The sequence below is a fragment of the Channa argus genome, chromosome 2 (assembly GCF_033026475.1).
Source record: "Channa argus isolate prfri chromosome 2, Channa argus male v1.0, whole genome shotgun sequence".
Taxonomy (NCBI): domain Eukaryota; kingdom Metazoa; phylum Chordata; class Actinopteri; order Anabantiformes; family Channidae; genus Channa; species Channa argus.
Genome location: NC_090198.1, coordinates 16,408,923 through 16,428,569, shown reverse-complemented (window position 1 = coordinate 16,428,569; position 19,647 = coordinate 16,408,923). Strand labels below are relative to the sequence as shown.

General features: G+C 37.1%; 2 protein-coding genes across 2 annotated transcripts; one reads left to right on the top strand and one right to left on the bottom strand.

Annotated features, from left to right (window-relative positions):
• Positions 1 to 705: 705 nt before the first annotated feature.
• slc39a1 (solute carrier family 39 member 1) lies at positions 706 to 5,573 on the bottom strand. Its single transcript, XM_067495888.1, has 4 exons — positions 5,282 to 5,573; positions 4,034 to 4,164; positions 3,451 to 3,759; positions 706 to 2,076 (listed from the first exon to the last, which is right to left on the bottom strand). The coding sequence occupies exons 1-4, from the start codon at positions 5,394 to 5,396 to the stop codon at positions 1,723 to 1,725; spliced, it is 909 nt and encodes a 302-aa protein (XP_067351989.1). The 5' UTR covers positions 5,397 to 5,573; the 3' UTR covers positions 706 to 1,722.
• A 1,101-nt stretch (positions 5,574 to 6,674) lies between these two features.
• Positions 6,675 to 12,503, top strand: tmem208 (transmembrane protein 208). Its single transcript, XM_067495889.1, has 6 exons — positions 6,675 to 6,873; positions 8,114 to 8,209; positions 9,465 to 9,524; positions 9,614 to 9,750; positions 10,110 to 10,194; positions 11,830 to 12,503. Exons 1-6 carry the CDS (start codon positions 6,868 to 6,870, stop codon positions 11,965 to 11,967), a joined length of 522 nt encoding a protein of 173 aa, XP_067351990.1. The 5' UTR covers positions 6,675 to 6,867; the 3' UTR covers positions 11,968 to 12,503.
• Positions 12,504 to 19,647: the final 7,144 nt, after the last annotated feature.

The following is a 19,647-nucleotide window of genomic DNA, read 5'->3' as shown; positions in this document are numbered from 1 at the left end:
TGCAGAAACAGTAATGATGCTCTTTGTATCAGATGTGACTATAACCCTAACCCTGTGAGTATAGAAGTGTTTTTTAGTTAAATTCTTCGTGAAGAAACTCACCCTGCAAGCCAACAGAAAAAAAGGCCAACAAATAAGCCTGCTTTAATGTAAAAACACAAAGAGTCATTTCTTCCACATTTTCAACCAGTTAATTCCACTGTTTAGATATAGTAAATATTCATGTGATCTAGAATTTGAAGGCTTAAAGAAGTGGAAACAGAAAAGTTTAATAGATTGCTTATTATAAAAGACCCAATAAAAAGAATATCTGGGCAAACAGGTGGTTTTCTTTTCTTTTTTTTTCAGAGTAAATACATTATTTTGAGGTGTTGTGATGGTGTAAAGGCAAAAGTGTTTAAACACAAGTCAAAAAGCTGCATTAAGTTGTGGGGGTCCTATGTATCTCGGCATCAACACTCCCACCTAGTGGCACCACTAATCTGGTGCCAAATTATCCAAAATGCATGAAGCATTAAACATTCCATTACTGTAAAGTCTGTTATTTAATATTCTCGAATTAATAATATTTAATAATAATTAATTTGATTTATAAAGCACTTTACATTGTTCGGCAAACCTCAAAGTGCTACACAAGCAGATTAAAAAATAAAACTTAAAAAAACATGTAATTATAGTTAAATGAAAAGAAACTGCTTAATAATACCAATTTATCAGATAATCCTTTATTTTAAAAAAAATTGAATTGGCTTCATTTTTTGCTGACATTCACACCGTGAATATTACGGTTCTGGCCCTCTGTTCCTTTTATAGTTTAGGATAAATGAATGTATCACGTGTAAAGCTTGATTTCTTGGGAGCTCGCTTCAAATGTGTGCAGTTATTTTGTCAATGCGTAACAGTCTGGTTTTTCCAGAAGAAAACACTCAATAAGGACAAAGGTCAACATGATAAAAGCAGCAGTGATCAGCTTCTTCAAATAGTGTGTTAAATCCCCGTTACATTTTGGCCCTGCTCGTTTGTGCAGATATTTACTAATTCTTGATTGGAAAAGTGCAAATCCTACATATCTTCTCATCTGCAAACTACATCTGAAAGCATTGCACTACAATATAAGTTATAATCACATTAACCTGGGCTATTTGAAACACCCTTAATAACAATTTACAAAATCCCACTATCCAGCTGAGCCTGTAGTAATGAACACACCATATATGAAGTAAAGTAATTGAAGGCACAAAAAGTGTTTCATATGAGTTTGTTTCAAAAAAATAATTTAAACAATGATCTGTAGGAAAATGTGCCTTTGTTTTCTGTGACTTCCTTGTCAAAGGACAGACATGGTGGTTTTGTTTGCAGGTCCAATGCAGGTTTCAAAACAAGACCAATGATAAACAGGGAAATTCAGTGATTTACCACCGTGTTTCTGTGGAACTTATCATTGAAGCAAGTAGTTCCTCTTTATATAAAAACTCCTTAAAAAACAAAACAATATATACACAAATTGACCATACGCCTCCTTTATAATTAGCTTTAAGATTTTAAAAGTGTATCAAAAGAAATAAAATGTCATTAGTTCATTTTGACAATAAAAACTCCACAGTTGAATGTAACAGTGGCGCAGGAAAACTATTTGTTGTCTCTCATGTAAACAGTCTTTTCACAAACTTGTGGTTGTTTCAGTAGGTGGCACAAAGTGTCCAGGTCACATCCCCATAGATCTCAGTCCAAAAATGTCAGAGCTGCCATGACGGTGAAGCCCAGCAGGATAAAGAGCACCTTGAGAAGCTGCTTCCCGGGGGAGTTGAGCTCATGTGGGAGAATCTCCAGGAAGGTGATATAAACAAATGTCCCTGCTGCGAGCCCCTCCAGGATGGATTGGATTAGCACTCCAGCTTTTAGCTGTGCCTCCATCACGCTGATGCCAATGGCAATGCCTATAGGCGACATCATGGCAAACACGCTGATGTAAGCAGCCACCCATAATGGACGAACTGCGCTCTGGACCAGCTTCACAGACAGGCTGAACACGATGATGCTTTTGTGGACGAGTATAGCAATGCAGATCTCTAATACCTGGAAAAAACAAATGGGTTTTATAGTGAATTCTACCTTTCAATGGTTTGTTGTTAATGACCAATGTAGAAACAACCTCCACATACAACAGAAAATGTTAATGGCTGCAGTATAGATTCGTAGACCAACAGAGAAATTTGCCACGCTGTCAAGTAATTTTAAAGCATCTCATTTAATTTTCATGAAAATACACAAAATATTAATGTCAATAACACGTACTCACAGGCTAATGTTGTTTTAGTGACCAGTGTTTTACTGATCTCTTGTGTTTGGAAGCAGTTTGTTACACCTTTGTCCAGCATGGTGTTGTTTCAAAGGGGGTTCGTTGGCTTTTCTCTAAAAATCTCTATAGTCATTACTTTATTGTGTAAAGTGTCTTGGGAGGATTTTATTGTGAATTCGGGCTATATAAATAAAGTTGAATTGATTGTCATCTGAACAAGTGCTCTGGTGAGCAGGATGACACATATTATAACATAACATACATAAGCATCTAAGCTTTTGAATAAAGGAGTTAATTAGTCAGTGCATCAGAATTTTGCTTTATACAATATACTACTTTGCACACAGTACACATTGTAATATAAAATCAATTCATTAACTGTAACTGTAATATTTCATAAAATATTCTAAGGTTTACAAATGGTGCATTATTTCTAGCTGAAAATATAGTGGAATAATCACATTTATATGCTGAGGATGTTTAGGCTTGTGACCAGAAGACACAGATTTGACTCACAGATAGCAACATTTCTTTGATGTTAAAGCGTCCTGAAGCTACAAACACAAACCCTGCTTTCTTCTAGATATGTAAAAGTGTGGTGAATATGATTCCCAGATTATATGACCAACAATTTCCTAAAACAAAATGCATGAAATGCAATGTAATAAAGTGCGAAAGAGGTAATATTAGGGATAGAGACCTAAAGTGAAACCAAAACCTCTGGTTTAATTTACTTAAATTTTACTTTAACTATGTTAACTTAACTATTGTAATGGAAATGTATTTGTGTTCAGTATGATTTACTTGAGGAAACAACAATGGTTTCGCTGAGTGAAAAACATGGGAGAAACTGTTGAGCAAACAGTTTTAAATGAAACAATGAATGAGAACTGAGAAAAAAAACTTGCTGCAGAAAACGGATACTCCTAACAGTGAGGAACAAACACACACACAGAGCAGCACTGCCATCAAGGCTGGGATATTCACTTAGGCCTTTGAAACTCACCTTTCTAACAAATCAAGATCAAACCCTGTGCAACGCATGCTCAGTTATTATAATTATTATAATAATTATAATAAATAATAAATAATTATATTATGAAACCTATTCTAAAAAGGTCGAGCCGGTGTAGAACTTTCTATACTCTTACCTTTGAATCAGTGTTCTGTAGGCCAATAGCAAGGCCTTCAAAAACTGAATGGAGTGAAAGAGAGAGGAAGAGCATGAAAGAACGAAAGGGAGAATGAGCCTGGAAGTCAACGTGGACATGCTGGCCACTGCCCTCCATATCAGGGTGTGTTTCATGTCCATGTCTGTGCCCATTTGTGCCATCTGGTATAAGCGGTGCCCTCTCATGCTGAGCACCCCCCATCTCCCGGCAGTTCAGAACGATCTTCTCCAGTATGAGCACGATAAAGAAACCAACAGCAATAATGAACTCTGGAATGGGGAAGCTGGTCTGTTTAAGACCGATAAAGAGATCAAACATTTGGCAAGTTCAGTTGTTTTATAGCTTATGTTTAAAAAGGTCTTAGTGTGCATTTCATCAAAGGTTTATTTCACAATTGTGAAAGAACCCAAAAAATAAAAATTAATAAAATCAATCAATCAATCTCATGTGATTACTTGTGCTCACTTTATTTTTATTTTTCCTTAAACCTTTTTAATTTTTTCAAATTTTTGAAGTAAAAAGGGATTGTTTCCAACCATAAGCAGTGGAAAATTGATCATACCTGCATCTTCCGAGCTTCCAGCTCGTCTTTGATGTCTGACAGATAATCTGGAATAATGTCCAGCAGACATGCTGCCAGGAAAACTCCACCAGCAAAACAACTGATTAGACTCAGAACTGTGCGGTGGGTTTCTGTATATGAAAACATAAAACATTTATTTTTCAAGGTTAACTTACAAACAGTGACACTGAGGAAATGTAATAAACAGCAGATACTGCTACAAGCTTGTTTCACCTTTAATACTTTTATATTTCTCAGATGTTGGTGTTATGGATTATGATTTGCTGTGAGAAATGGGAATTTAAAAGTTTCTAATATGTTATGTTTCATAAAAACTATTGAACAAATTGAATTAAACAAATAAAGACCCTCTTACAATGCACTGCAAAGTAAATCACTCTTTCTAAACCTAGAATAAATATACAGGGATCATGTGACATGTCATGAGAAGTCAAAATGACTCACTGATGCAGAATAACTAATGGAGAGAAATGATACTTTCACTTCTACTTCAGAGAGTCAAAGTTCACCATCCTGACAGCCTGTGACTATGAGGGCTTCAGGCTTCATCCCTATCAGGCATGTGACCCCCAACCCAGGCTTGAGAGGGGGTTATTAATGGCAGTAATGAACTCACACGTGGACTTACACCCATTTAAGCTGGCAGTATTTACGGTAACAATGTAATGGTGCAATAATTCTTTAACAGTGTCAGGCCACTATAAGAATGTTCTAAGAAAATACTAACGTTACGTTTAAGCACTTTAACATTTTTACATTTGCCCTTAAGGGTAGTTGTTATATGATCAATGACACAGACCCAAATTCCACCCTATTCCACTATTTACCGCTTTATCACTTACTCTCTGTAAACTCTTATCTTATCGTTAATGGTCTAAGGGCGTGTGGAGAAAATCAGCGGATGTTTCTCTGCAGCTAAATCATGTGATCTGGTGAAATCACTAAGCACCACCAAACTTCATGTAACCTAACGCCAATTTCATGTGTACTTATCATTTTCTCTAATCACAACATATCATACAATAGGAATAACACAATGCGGCTTAATCAGGGACTTTACTTTATAGTTAGGTTTTGATGAACACCAAAGCAAAAAGTTGTCCAATCAAATGTAAATTTTTGGTCGTCATGATCTACAGTCATGATGCAAATACATTCGTCTTTACAATGAATTCACTAATAATGAGGTTAACAGCTGCTTGCAACGCTACATGAACGTTTACCGACCTGTCCCGTTCGTGAGGTTGAACCATTTGACTCGAGCAGGGATAAAACCAAAGAAAAGGGTTAGGAGCAATAATCCCACCAGAGCGCCTATTTTCACCTGGAGGAGATATTCCATTCTGTAGCATAAAATGTCACCTTTAGTTCTGAGTTTCGCGACCTAAATGTACTATCATTAGATAAGCTGTCAAACAAGTACAAGCGCGTTAACAGAGGCGAACATTAACCAGTTTACGTGAGACAAGCTGCCGCCGCGATGTTGTTATTTGGTGCGGCACTGCAGTTTGGGCTACGGGGGCCGGCGAGGGCAAAACATGACGTTTCGGAATAAACTGTAGGGCGCGCCACCTACTGTTCCCACCCGTCACTTTACTTCTCGGTTCCTCGCTCCTTTGCCATCCTTAAGAAAGTCCGAGTCCCCTTTATTTCTGTTCTGGTGAGCAAGGAGCTGCCCGGAGGAGACATGAATGAGGAAACACAGGCTTAGCAACACTTTTCTGATAGGACTTTGCTTTGATTTTTTTTCCCTTGACTTAGATTTTTTGATGCCTAGTACCTCACTTTTAAGTCGCTTTGGATAAAAGCGTCTGCTAAATGACTAAATGTAAATGTAAGTCTGTTCCGTCTATTCACACCCCTATACGGCTTGATTAACTCATTATTCACTGAACAAAAAATAAATGACTGAGTATCAATAAATACAAAAGCTAATCTCAAGGCTTGTTGGCAGACTTTATCTTCCTCTGTTTGCCAGTAAGCTCAGTAAATTGACAATATTAATCCTTTTTAATAAACTCCGGATGCCTGTGAACATATATAATCTACTGAAGTGAAACATGCAGAGACGATAAAAGAATTATCAGCACAAATACAAAGTCCAAGGCAGAGATGTGTTCTGAATTCTTAAAATTGGTTCAGGTGTCTGAATCAATTTTTATATTATCATTAATATTGGTTACAAACCAGTAACCTATTAAGGCCTACATTAACTTGACATTCATTATTTTTTACTTTGCTTTACTACTTTTTACTACATTTTATGTTTGTTGTGACTTTTGTTTATAGTATCATATCTTTTTTTCTGATTTTTGATTACTCATTTATTGAGCAATGCTGTTCTCAAATTGTGTTAGGTAAAAACAGCTGCTGGTTAAGTGAGGGCAGATAAAATTGTTTTATGATATATGGGCATAAACTAAATTATGACGTACGTTTGGTAATACTTCGTGGTATCTGTTTTAACATTGGGTTGTTTATACGTTAACCAAATATCATACACTAAAACCCTGAAAATATAAAAAAATATAATAAATGGAATAAAAAATAACCAGCAGATGGTATCCTGTCACTAAAGTTTGCGAGCCTTCTAATCACGAGTTGATGACGACATTTTCATGCGCCGGATGTGTTAACCCTCTCCCCAGAAATCCCTCAAATGCTGATGTGTAACAAGAAAACACACAGCAGGGAGACGCGTGACTTTCTTTTTTGATGCAGTAATAACGAAGACAAGCGGCGGCGGGTCAGATAGAGGTCGATGTCAAAGAAGACGCAGAGGAAGAGATAAACAGTCCCGGGTCAGAGAGCGAATGGCGGTGAGAGACACGGACACATGCAGCTGCTGAAGATGCAGACTGGGATACACCAACAGCTCAAACGTTTGCTACAATACATTTACTCTAGCTGTTTACTAAACAACTTTCACTTTAGCTTCTTACTTTAGCGTAAGATGCTGCTGTGCAGAAGAAGGTAAAATGTGGTGTCTGTAGGGAAGATTAAACATAAATCAGATTTGTGTCAGGTATTTCACATAGGCAGCATTTCAGTAAGGTGGCTCATGCTGACAATAAAAGAAAGGGACGCCACGATTTTACCAAAAGCAGGTTTAAGCACTTCAGGAACAGTAGTTGTAAATACCATGTCATCCTGTTGAAAATCTAAGCAGTAACATTAGTTGTGAGGCTCCTTAAGATGAAGTGTTGTTTTGATATTTTTTAATGGATAATCCCACCTGTCAGTTTTGTGCCATTTATATTGGTTGATTTATTGCATTACTAATAACTGCTTCTACACGCACTTAGATTGCCAAAAGTAGAATACATTATTGCAGTTAATGATAATGCTTTTCCAGATGTTTAATGGCAATTTTTGTGCTCTAAAATAGAATTTAGTGAACAGTACAGGAAACCTGAAATATCTAGTTATACGTTTTGAAATCCACCTTTAAATTTGTGAAAGCTTTATTTTATTTTTGAATAATGTTTTCTTACTCCACAAAACAATGTCAGCTCACCTTCAGTTTTCATTTTTAATTCAAAGTGTAAGAAAACAATTGGATAACAAAATTAAAATAAAAATTTTAAAATTTATCAATGATTAATATCCACACACAAATGTATTAAAGCAACCTAAAGCAGCTGATTTAATATATGATTATTCATAAAACACACAGATTTGTCTTTGTTTTGACAGATTATTTCCAAGTCTGTGTATATAGGGCGGTATTAGATTCTTAAAATGCATGTCGTGGAGGCATGGTGGGGGGATTTGCTAGCATACCTGTACTGTTATATACTGGGCTAATTTAAAATGCAGATTCAAACTGTATTTAAAGTACAAATAAAAGTAACAAGATATACATATCACATAAATCCCATTATCTGTGGACACATTACATTCATAAGTTAGGTATGACGTTACATTTGCTGCCTTTGGATGTTTTCAGAAAGCACAATCCATAAAAGGCATATCTGAAGAGCTGAGCCCTTTTGCACCTGCACTGATTGGTTGGTTAGGGTGGCATTGCTGAAATTACTCTTTTGTTTTGCCCAACAGCCCAAAGGTAAAGTTGGCACAAAGGGAAAGAAGCAGATCTACGAGGAAAATGAAGCAACTCTGACATTCTACACCAGAATCATCCTAGGAGCTAATGTAAGATCCTCATTTCCAATTGATGTAATTACATGGATATGATTGGTTTAATCAGATTGAAAATTTTCGGATTGGAGATTTTAACTTAACGGTTTACCTGTATATTGATCTGATCAGATCAGTCTTTACATGCATTTAATCAGAATATAGCATTTTTGACAAAGTGCTTTTGCTCCTTTAAAGCATGTAGTCTGTTGAAAATTTGACAGAAGTATTTTTGTTAGCTTTGGGGGGTCAATTCAGTCAATTAAAGAAGACCAAGATAGAATCACACCATGTCATGGGACCAGTATCTGCTCCATTGTCCTTTACGCAAACACATAATGCTCCTGCAAAAGGTAAACAGGAACAGAGAGGAGCATAAACTTTACATTAATTAAAAATCTTTAAGTAAAATGAAACTTGTCATGTTATCTAATTTTGTCCCCATATATATGAGAGAATATATTTATTCTAACAAAAGAGAAAAGATAAGATGAAGTGTTGACTAAATGGCTTAATGATCTTGTTGATCAGATTAACAGAGGGATAATACACCCCTCTCATTCAGAACTTCATTCTGATTAGACTGATATTTTCCCATTAACGTGGTTACATGATGTATTTTTATTCTGACTTCGCTCTTATTTAAATTAATATTGGAATGTTTGAGTGCTTGTAAACATAGCTATTGTGTTTGAGCCAGATTGAAACAGTGATATCAATTTTATTTTAATTTACCTCATTTTCACTATATAAAATCTTGTTCATTACTTTGTCAAGTCACTTCTTCAAACTAGAGTTCTTCATGTAGTTTTAAATCACCAGAAACACTTTTCATACCGAAGAAATATGACCATATTGAAGTCATGAATGTTGCTGCCACATTGTCTAATGTGGTACCACTACCAGACATACATTATAGCTTTTTTTATTGTTATTTTAATAAATGTTTAAGCTGATGAGTACTTTTCAAGAAATCAGTTACTTGTTTGTGTATAAAAGGTTACAAAAAAGTCAGAAAAATCCCTTCGTAATTACTCACAGGCCACAATGTTTCCTTGTTAATTTACTCATCTGTCAGAATAAAACTTCTGAATTTACTGTCATGTCATGATAACAAAAAAGAAAACCTGCAGCTTGTCAGCTTTGAGAAGTTGGAAGCAGATCATTTCTGGCATTTGCCAATATCACAATAGTTGATCAACTAATTAGTGGCTCTACAGCAACCTGTCTCATCCACCCTGATTTTCCATATGTTCAACTTTCTGTGCAGGCGATATATGGTGTGGTCAATCTTGTAGTTTTCAGCAGTTCATCTACAATTGGGACATGGGTAAGTTGTATTCATTAAAGACAGAATCTAATATAACTTTTTGTAATGCATTTACCTTGCTGGCCCTAAACCTTTTATGGCTTCCACAGTGGCTGCTTTTGTTTGCACTAGCAGTCTATGTTGGGAGTTACCGCTCCATGGCCTCCATGGCCAAGCCAGCCTTTTCTGATGATGGAATTCTCCTGGACGGAGGAATAGACTTAAACATGGAGCAGGGAATGGCAGAGTGAGTAATCCACCAAATACAGAGAATATTCTTATAAACTGGCAAAACACTGAAATCAACAGGAAACAACTTTGATACTTTTTTGCAAATTGTTGTAGGTCCAGTTAGCTTACATTAAGCAAGGAAGTATGAGTTAGCATCTGAACACAAAAAGCTAATTGCTTACTGGCTTTTTTAAGTGTGATTTTTCAGTGAGTGTACAGTAGATATTAAAGTTGCATTTTGAACAATGGTGGATGCATTATAATATATAACTTTTTTTAGTGAATTGTAATGTTTATAACAGTGCATATCCCCTTCATTCATTTTAGGCAGATTTTTTTCAGTGAGAATTTATTGTCTGTGTGTTGTGCTTTTAGACACCTGAAGGATGTCATCCTGCTCACAGCCATAGTACAAGTACTCAGCATAATCTCCCTGTATTTCTGGTACCTTTGGCTGCTGGTAAGAGCTTTTGTTGGGTAGTGGCAAGTAAAAGCGTGTGAAACCATGAACTGCTTGGATTAATTTGTCATAAAACATGATCTGTTGTTCTTCTAATCACAAGTATAGACAAAAACCTAATGTGCTAATAACACACAAAGGATTATCATATTTTGTTACTGTATCAAACACACCCATTAAACAGGTACAATGCCGGTAAGTGTACCCATGAAATTAAGAACTGGTCGGTCCTCCTAAATAAGCAGTGTCTGTAGCTGCGGATTAGATCTGCACGGTGTTTAGGAGGAATCTCTGACCATTCCTGACAGAATTCATTCAGCTCAGCCATTTTGTTAGGACACCTCTGTAAATATCTCTCTTGAGGTTTAGTTGGTTGTGTTGCACACTAGAACTAACTGATTTCTAATTGATTTTTAATACTTAAAACTTCAGAACACTGACAAGACATTTCAGTTAAGAACCGAAATTGCATACTGTTTGTACTAAATGATTTCAGAGTTGCAGTTGGACAAACCCACATGATCGAATGTGACTTCAGTGTAAAACAAACATCGAAGTGGCCTGTCCTGGTCAACTAGCATGTCAGCTAGTAGCCCAAGTGTGTGCTGTTTTGTACTAAGAAACAAACGTGAGCATAAAACGGTGAATGTCGTAGCTGAGAAAACATTATTAATATGGCAAATGTTATGCACCACAAGCTGGCAGTGAATTGGAAATTAAGATTTATTCTAAGTCTCAAACGAGGCTGGTGTACAACTTTCAGTCAGTGACCTGCAGCTCGCTCTCATTGGCTATTGCTGGTTTCTGCTTAATTATCCATCACTATTCCTGTCACATTACAGAATGTCTATTAGACTTCAATACAATTTGATATTGTTATAAAGGATCATTTTGGCCCCAGAGTTGTTGCCTTTTATCCTGTAGTCTGTTCCCAGCCTTACCCAATTGAGCTTGAGTCGGCAGACAGCCACCCTGACATTATCCTGTTGGACACCTTAAAAAACCTGGGAAGTCCTTTTCGTTGATGATGACACGCTATCCAGTCACAGAGGAAACAAAGCAGAAACAAAGCAGTAGCAAACCATGATACTCCCTCCAGAGTTTGTCTAAATGTGGACTACTCAACATTTAACTGTTTGAGATTACTTTTTGTAATTCTTTTTGTTAGCTTTATATAAATCAGCAGTTCTTGATCACAAGTTCATTAAGTTCTTTGTTTGTTTTGTTTTATTGAGGGGGAAGACATTTCTGACATAAGCAGATTTTCTGGTGGAACTGTTGTTAAATTTTTTATAGCTCAAAGTAGCAGAAACCTACACCTTCATCATGTTTTAATGGTTGGACTCCATGTTAACCTGCATTTTAACTTTTGTTTGCATGCTTTTTCCAGTTCACTCTGTATATGTTAAAATTATATTACTGATATGGGCGGGTCCAATGCAATATATGTGTGCAATTAGTTAAAATGTCTTGATCTGACCATATTTTTAAGACTAATCCATAGATGAATGCAGGTAATTTATAGGGGAGACTTACTTTTTCTTTTCACCGTGGATAATCTGTATCCAGTTCCCTGATACATCCTATGAGATTGGGTCTGTGTCATCATCTCCTTTTTCTGTTTCTGTCTGTCAGGCCCCAGCCCGTGCCGTGTATCTCCTGTGGGTGAACTTTTTGGGCCCCTGGTTTGCGGCAGAAGGCCCATCAGTGCAAGAGGAAGTCAATGAGAAGAAGCAGAGAAGACAGGAGCGCAGACAGATGAAAAGATTCTGATGCTGCCGAGCAGATGGAGCATTATTTTTATACGACGAATCTAATATACAGATACTGAAGAACTTGTAAGTTATTCAGGAATAATTTTTTTTCATTAAGTTCAACTCAGTCCAAATCTGATACTAAAGAATTTTTCCATCCAAAACCTGTTTTCTTTTTGCTTCACCATCTAATTTTCCCCTGATTTATAATATTATTTATACTGGGACAGTGTAATAATCCAAATACCATTAGTCCAAATTTTTCTGTTGGCCATTTACTTTTACCTCCACCCTACGCCCGATGACAAAAGAGTTCAAACTTGTTTTATATTTGTTTGTGGTTTTTTTCTGCTACTTGGGCATGTTATTATTCTAACTTAATTTTTAAAAATGTCAGTCATCAGTGATCTTTTATTACAGAGCCAAGAGAATTGGTTTGTGAGCGGTTTAGTCTTGTAAAATCTACTGGATATTAATCAGTTATATTATAGTAGGAAAATGGAAAAGTTTTTGCAATAAAAATCTTCTTGTGATGCCTTTCAAGAAAAAAAATTATGTTGTCAATAAGGCTTTTCTTTTTCCCAAAACATACCTTTGGACACAATTTATTTGCAGTTTTCCTAGGAGTGCATTTTAGAAGAAACAATTAAAGACCATTAGTTGTACCATTAAAAACTATTGAGTTGACGGAGCTAGTCATATGTCTAATTTATTGTTTTGTCTTATTGGACATTTATTTATTAATAATTTAATTCCTAGCCTCCTGAATAAGGTTTCCGCTATAAATATAATATTACAGTAACATACATATGGTTTCAAAAAAGTGAAACAACTAAATTTGCTGCCTGCAACGCGTCAGCTGTCGTTTTCTCAATTACTCTTAAAGCTCTTCAGATGGTTTAAATACATTAGAGATTTAAGAATAGGTCGGACAAATTAACAATAGAGATGACAGTTTAATCCCCAAACACTGAAAACATATCAGCCACATGGTACACATTTACTTTAAATCTCTTTTACTCTACATGTCTGACCTTAATGCAGAAATATTTGACTTTATACCATCTATCAAAGCTTTGACGAAGTGTACTCAGTTATTGCTCGTTCTCTGACTCCAAAGCGAGTGAGTGGGCTGGTAAAGGTTGGATTTACTGCCAATATAATTACAGATTTTTCATTATTGTTCCATCCATGCTCACCCAGCTCAACAAGCTACAACCTGCTGTCAGGTTTGAAGAGGAATCACTGCAATTGTGTGAATCCTGTTAAGAGTAAACATAACAGTGATGCAGTTACAATGTATGCCTTAATTTAAAGCCTGCAGAAATTCAAACAGGTCTTATGTTTTAAAAAGTTTAATACTTTCCTAAATATTCAATGTCTCCAAAAGCTTTTTCAAAATGACTGCTTTTACTTTGCCAGTATACTGCCCTTCATTCCAGCCCTGTGGTCCTACACTGTCTCTATTATAGGGTTATAAACAAAGTAACCAAAATTAGAGCAGCACAGCATCGAGTTGTCATGGCCAATCCCAGATGTGGGCTGTGAGTGGGACCATGTTGCAGTGTAATTTAGCACTGGGGCCACTTGCTACCACGTAACCCCACCCCCTCAAAACTCATATATGTACTTTTTGTTGCTCAACTGTCGTGGTTTTCATAAGAAGATGTCCAGAAATAGATTAAATTATTTTAACAAATTAAGGAAACCCTTAATAAAGGCTTAGTAACGTTTACCTGAGACACCAAACCTTTTGCCTGTAACATGGATCTATGATTATCCTTCATTTTAACCTTTTCCTCTTTCTTTACTTTTACTCTGAGCTGCAGAACAGAATAGAAAGATATATCCTAAAATAACTGCATGTGAGAGCTCCTATCTTGGCTGCTGGTTTAGCATAGAGAGAGAAGAAAAGAGTGGGAGAGTGAGGTTCTTGTTTACCATGGCAGAAAAAAGGATTCATCCTGACAGAAATAAATAAGGGAGTTGAAGCTGCATTCCATTTTCAAGGCTGTGTGTGTAGCTTTGCTTGCTATATCCTAAAACTCTCAAATGCGTAAACCCATTACAACTGTAAGGGTAAAATACATGCTCACAAGTTTAACAAAAATCATCTGACCTGAGATAAAAAGCAAGGAGTCATGGTGATCAGCAGACAGGAGTGGAGCCTTTTGTCTCACTGGCACCAGCCGAACATGGCCTTCACATTTAAGGTCCCTTTTGACTCAAAGAGCCAGACAAAACAGGAAATTGGGGGGCATTGGAGCAACAGTCAAGCTTTTGACCTTTGAACTGCAGCACGCCTTCTCTTTGAAGTCAAGAGAGAGAATCACAAGCAATTAGATTGGATGCAGATCGTGCTCCCTTGAACATCCAGCCTCCACTGTGTAAACAAAATCAGAGCTCCCTGAGTGTGTTTGGCGGATATGTGGGTGTAGTCCTCTTCAAGTTCATCATCCCTACTCTGTTCCAACCTTGTTTTGACTCTGGACTAAACGACCTAAACACTGTGCACAGTTTGGGTCATAGTGAATGAGTGGCCAGTATCATGTCAACAGCAATTTAACAAAACCAATTAATCTTAACACCATTTTTTAATTGAATATGTTTAAAGAAAGAACAAAACACAACACTGGTTCTTTTCTCAGCGTGTTCCATAAGCCTTCTTGCGCTAATCACAAACAAGCATCACTAATTCCAGCATCATCTGTGAGCTTGTACACAAAGCCGCATGGCAGTATTCAGTGCTCCCAGCACAGCCCTTAAATAAGCATTTTAAGAATTACTGCAGCACTTCCATTGTGTGTGTGTGTGTGTTTGTGTGTGTGTGTGTGTGTGTCTTAAAGTGTGTTGAGCATCAAACTTGGTAATAAATAATACTCCATCTTCTCTAGACTGTCCATTTGCTACATACAGTCCCTGTCCCTGGGTAATGTTCTGTGAGGCCTCAGTTCCTGCTTGTTTTGCCTTCAGAAAGTTGAAGTTTTCCTAATTTCGATTCAGGTCCACTTGGACGTTGTACAATATTTAGCCTTTTTTTTTTCCCTTCAAAACTTTGTGTTGTTTTTGCAGTATGCTTCAGGTCATTTGGCAGCCACACATGCCCACACCATAACCTCAACTGTGCTTCACCAATGAGGTGTAATGCTTCAAATCATGAGCACTTCCTACGTTTCAGCAAACTCTTCTCTTCCCTGTCTCACCTGTCCACAGAATACACGCACCGGTACAGAGAAGATAACCTGTTGATATGACCTCATCAGAAACAAGGAAAACCATAAACTGTTTATTTCCATCATCAATCTGAGTCCAAACTTGTTTCATTGTTAATAATGAATTCTTCACCAACGTCTGCCAAATCATCTTGGGGAAGGTTATGAACTCAAATGTGTTGGCTAACACAACCCTTTGCAGCTGCCATCTTGTAAAGAAATGCTAATCTGTCAGGACTTGTGAAAATCAGATCAGCTTCACGTTCTTTTTTATTTAGTGAAACATTGCATGAAGTGCTTCATGAGTGGAAACATGGATTTTAGCTGATTCAAGGACAAACTAACAAATCAGCAGAGGCAGACATCACGTTAATCATGTAACACGTTAACAATCATAAATAATTCATCATGAATTGTTTTACATTCTTACACTATAATTTTAAATACCGTACATAGTCTCACATTTATTTCCCAATGAAGTCTATTCACTCGATACAAATGTGAAAGAAAAATGCATGTTTTCTGTATTTCACACCTTGAATCTGTCTTATCTGCGCGTTTCACCTTTCATTGCTTCGTACCTTTTTCCTTCAGTCAGTTAGTTTAAAGCACATTTAACTAATCTAAATGTTGGTCTTCAAAATCAGCAAAAAACTTCAAACTGCTGAGGGTAGATTGGTGAACATGAAGCATTTCTGCATGGTCAGCAGACTGAGTACTGTGAAGCATCAGTCAGCAAATGGGTTTGTTCTTTACAGGCTGTAAATCTTGATATACTCATGAGTAAGAGGTCCCATCCAGTAAACAACAATACATCTTTATTATTTGTGTTCTTGCCAAAAAAGCACATTGCAACCTCGTGGTGACCTTCGGATAAGGTGCCAACCAATGAGCGATGTCCTTATTTGAATCTGGTTGTTTCTGTCATTTTTTTCTCTCTTTTCTCATTTCCCTGCGTCTCTCAACTGTAATCACCCTATTCAATGAAAAAAAGCAGCACATGACATGAGTATACTAATTGTAGGATCCAGTGATTCACTTTGCCAGTCTTCAAATTTCATCAAATATGTGACCTCAGGATCATTCACTGATTTGAAGTTACGATGATGGCAACAAGCAACACTGGTTCTCCTTCCATTCATTATTTAGTTTGCATTTTTGTACTTCATTAAAAATAAATAAATAAAAAGTCCTCTGTGAGTGACCACAGCCATTAGTTGTGGCAGTGGCGCCACATGACTCACAACACCGAACCAGAATCAGTGAGGAACAGTCTCCATCACACTGGGTTCCCTTCCTCTTCTTCCTTTGTTTTTCATCCCTGTTCCTTCCTTGTTTTCGTAGATACTGTTCCCCCCATGGACGTCTAAACAAAATACAATACTGTGAAAGTAAACAAATGCACAGATATCATGTCCTACAATCTTGGTCCTTGTTAAAACCAGACCCAGTTTTATGAGGAAAAGAACTTGGTGTATGATTCTTACTACTTGCCCAAACAACAACATTGCTCAGATGCAATATTGTCTGGTTTGAGATTCTGGTACACACAGAAATAATTGGGATGGTGGTAACTGTACAACATGTAGGTTCTTTCTGTAACAATTGCTGAGGATAAATCAGAGTTTAAATCCTAAAATGATGCATTGTCCTAAACAGTTAACACACTGTAATCAAAATGCATTCTTGAATGTAATGTTATGTTGTAGAAGTAGTTGTTCTAACAACAGGGTGTCCGGTGAGCTGAGTGATAGGAGAGTATATTGTCAAACCTGATTATTAAATCAATTAATTCCGAGCACTTATCACTCTGTTGGGTATAGAAAATAGAATGCATCTGATCAAAATAATAATAGTATAAATAGCATCATAAGATTCCACTGGAATCCGATGAACTTTTTTTTGCAACGTGTGGTTATGCATTAACCTGTCCTGCTGTTAACATGGCTAAAGCTTGCATTAACATTAATGAGATTTAACACATTTAACTTTTTTATGCAGCTTTTGTTTCCTAGTGTTGTGTTATTAACCTTTCCCCCCATTTCAAACCCATCCATCCCCACCCACCTCATGTTATTAGACATATAATGGAAGTCTAGATTAATGGTTAATTTCCAGGAAACCCCTGTGTTCTGTCATAAAGTGCTTTCCATTAATTACTGACTCTGTTTCTCAGAATGGAAGGGGAGAGGAGAAGAGTGATTAATGAGCTAACTTTTGCAGCCAGTGGCTCACCAACAGAACCAGTGGTGAGCATGAGAGTCAGACCTAGAAAGAGAGAGAAAGAAAACATATGAGGTCCTTGAAAAAAAAAAAGGACATGGAAATTCATTGAAAGGGTGGCTGAGTGCAGTTTCAAGGGGATGGTGGAGCATTAGAGCTGAACTGTGAGGGAGAGGGCAGAGCAGGGCTTGATTACGCCCTTTCTGGAGCCAGAAGTCCTGCAGACAGGGATGGGTGTGTGCTGGACTGTCAACAAGCAGAGCAGTTCAGGCAGCTTCTACACTTCTTTCCCTCTTTTACAGTGTAACGTTCATTCTTCCAATAATCGAGATGAGACACAGCAACCACATTTGGCACTAACAAACATGCAGACACAATGTTTATGCTGAATTTAAATCTCTTACAAACATAATATCCCACTGAATTTTTTTTATAGATGTTTCTATGCACACATGCTGACTCCACTGTAAGGATTTGGGATTTTGTGATACTAACTAAAGATACTAATATTTAAAAGCTGTGCAATGTTTGCTTTGCTGCCAAGTTTTAGATGAGAAGATTGATACCTCTCTCATGCCCGTATGCTGAATATTAAAACAAACTCTGGTTCTGCGTGATAATTACTAGACATAACTTTAATAATTAGAGTATTTAGGAGGATTTTTGTTAACTTTGGACAGAGCCTGGACAGCTGTTTCTTGTGTTATGCTACGCAAATCTGCTGCTAGCAGTAACTTCATATTCAAAGGATTGTTTTAACACTGTGTTTCAATAGAAATGGTTCCAAGCTTTCTAAAGGAGTATGTTAGATGAGACTATTGTTATTATTCTCATATCTCATATCAACAAATTAGCTTAACATAAAAACTGGAACCTTCAAAATCTGATTACCTTTAAAGCCTAAGATTTTAAACCTGAATAAAAAACATGAACAATTTTAAATAGGACAGAGCCATGCTTTATTTTTTGTCCAATTACTTCTTGTAGTTTTGGAACAACCATATGATCTTCTCATCAAAAGTAAAGCAAAATATAGTTCCCAAAATTCCTTTAAGTCAGGATCAGCTCCAAGCAGATAAATATTTTAGCTGGCTAACATTACTAACTCTTGACAGTGTTTCTAAGCAGAGGTTCTTATAGACCTCAGATAAAGAGGGCAGCCTGGCATGAGTCCATAGGCCTGGCCAGACATTATCTCCAGCACCCCTGCATGTTTTTATAAGGGGGCCTCCTAGTCTCCTAGCCTGGCTGTAAGTGGGCAGACCAAGTGTTTGTGTGTGTATGACTGTTTATGTATGCATGTGTGTGAGTGCAGAGTACACTCCCGCTTTGGTGGGCCAACACACTGTCTGCCATGTCTCTGGTCAAGAAGAGAAGGGGAGCAATGAAGCTGATGACATGTTGTTCCTGTGACACGCTGTCTGCATGGCCCCAGACACCTCTCTGCTGCTGCTGGAGCTGCGGCAGCCCGCAGGTCTGCCGCTGGACAGACACAGAGAGACGCAGGGATGCCGTTTGTTTTGGGAGGCGGTTTGGTGCCGGACACCCTGTCTACTCTCTCACCAACCTTCACCACCGCCGCGTTCCAGACTCACAACACACACACCTTATCTACAGCACACACACAACCAGGATGCCTTCATTTCACAACAGCAGCAATTGACTGACAGTGCCAAAGGGTCAGTTCTCGCAAAATGCAAAAATACAAAATTAACACCCAAACAAAACAAAAGAAATTGTGATTTATCGGTTGTTCTATCAGTTAAAGCATAATTCGAGTTGTTTTCATCCTCTGGAATGCAATGAAATAAATGACGCCCCAGTGAGTCTATAATCCAAAGAAAACAGCTGAATGTGATTCACAGCAATGTTTTGTGTTTCCATGTCATTTTAATATATCACTGTTTGTTGTGCAGGGAGACAGTTGTGCCATTAATCCAAAGGGTGTAGACTTCTGTATGACAGTCAACTAGGAAGTACATAGCTACTTATTTATTTGTGAGTGTTGGTATCTACATGTTCGATCCAGCTGCCAATCTTTGTTGTTGATTATTTATTTATTCAGTAATTTTTATAACTTTTGAAAAATTGTTAATGTGGTTATAAGACTAGTCAAAGTTGCTGTTCTCTCTGCATATACAAAATTGTTTTATTGCAAATATTTGGATGTATTTGGTACTAAAATATTGCGCTTGGTCTGTATGTGTATTAGCTACTCACTATGTACACAGTTAACATATTGCACAATTACTGTATTTGTATCG

What these genes read in the sequence shown, in the direction of transcription:
- slc39a1 (XM_067495888.1), bottom strand. Translation starts at nt 5,396, where the DNA reads ATGGAATATCTCCTCCAGGTGAAAATAGGCGCTCTGGTGGGATTATTG. An exon ending in TGGAAGCTCGGAAGATGCAG is followed by an intron (nt 3,760 to 4,033) that starts GTATGATCAATT and finishes GGTCTTAAACAG; the next exon opens with ACCAGCTTCCCCATTCCAGA. An exon ending in TACAGAACACTGATTCAAAG is followed by an intron (nt 2,077 to 3,450) that starts GTAAGAGTATAG and finishes TGTTTTTTCCAG; the next exon opens with GTATTAGAGATCTGCATTGC.
- tmem208 (XM_067495889.1), top strand. An exon ending in GAATCATCCTAGGAGCTAAT is followed by an intron (nt 8,210 to 9,464) that starts GTAAGATCCTCA and finishes CTTTCTGTGCAG; the next exon opens with GCGATATATGGTGTGGTCAA. An exon ending in ATGGAGCAGGGAATGGCAGA is followed by an intron (nt 9,751 to 10,109) that starts GTGAGTAATCCA and finishes TTGTGCTTTTAG; the next exon opens with ACACCTGAAGGATGTCATCC.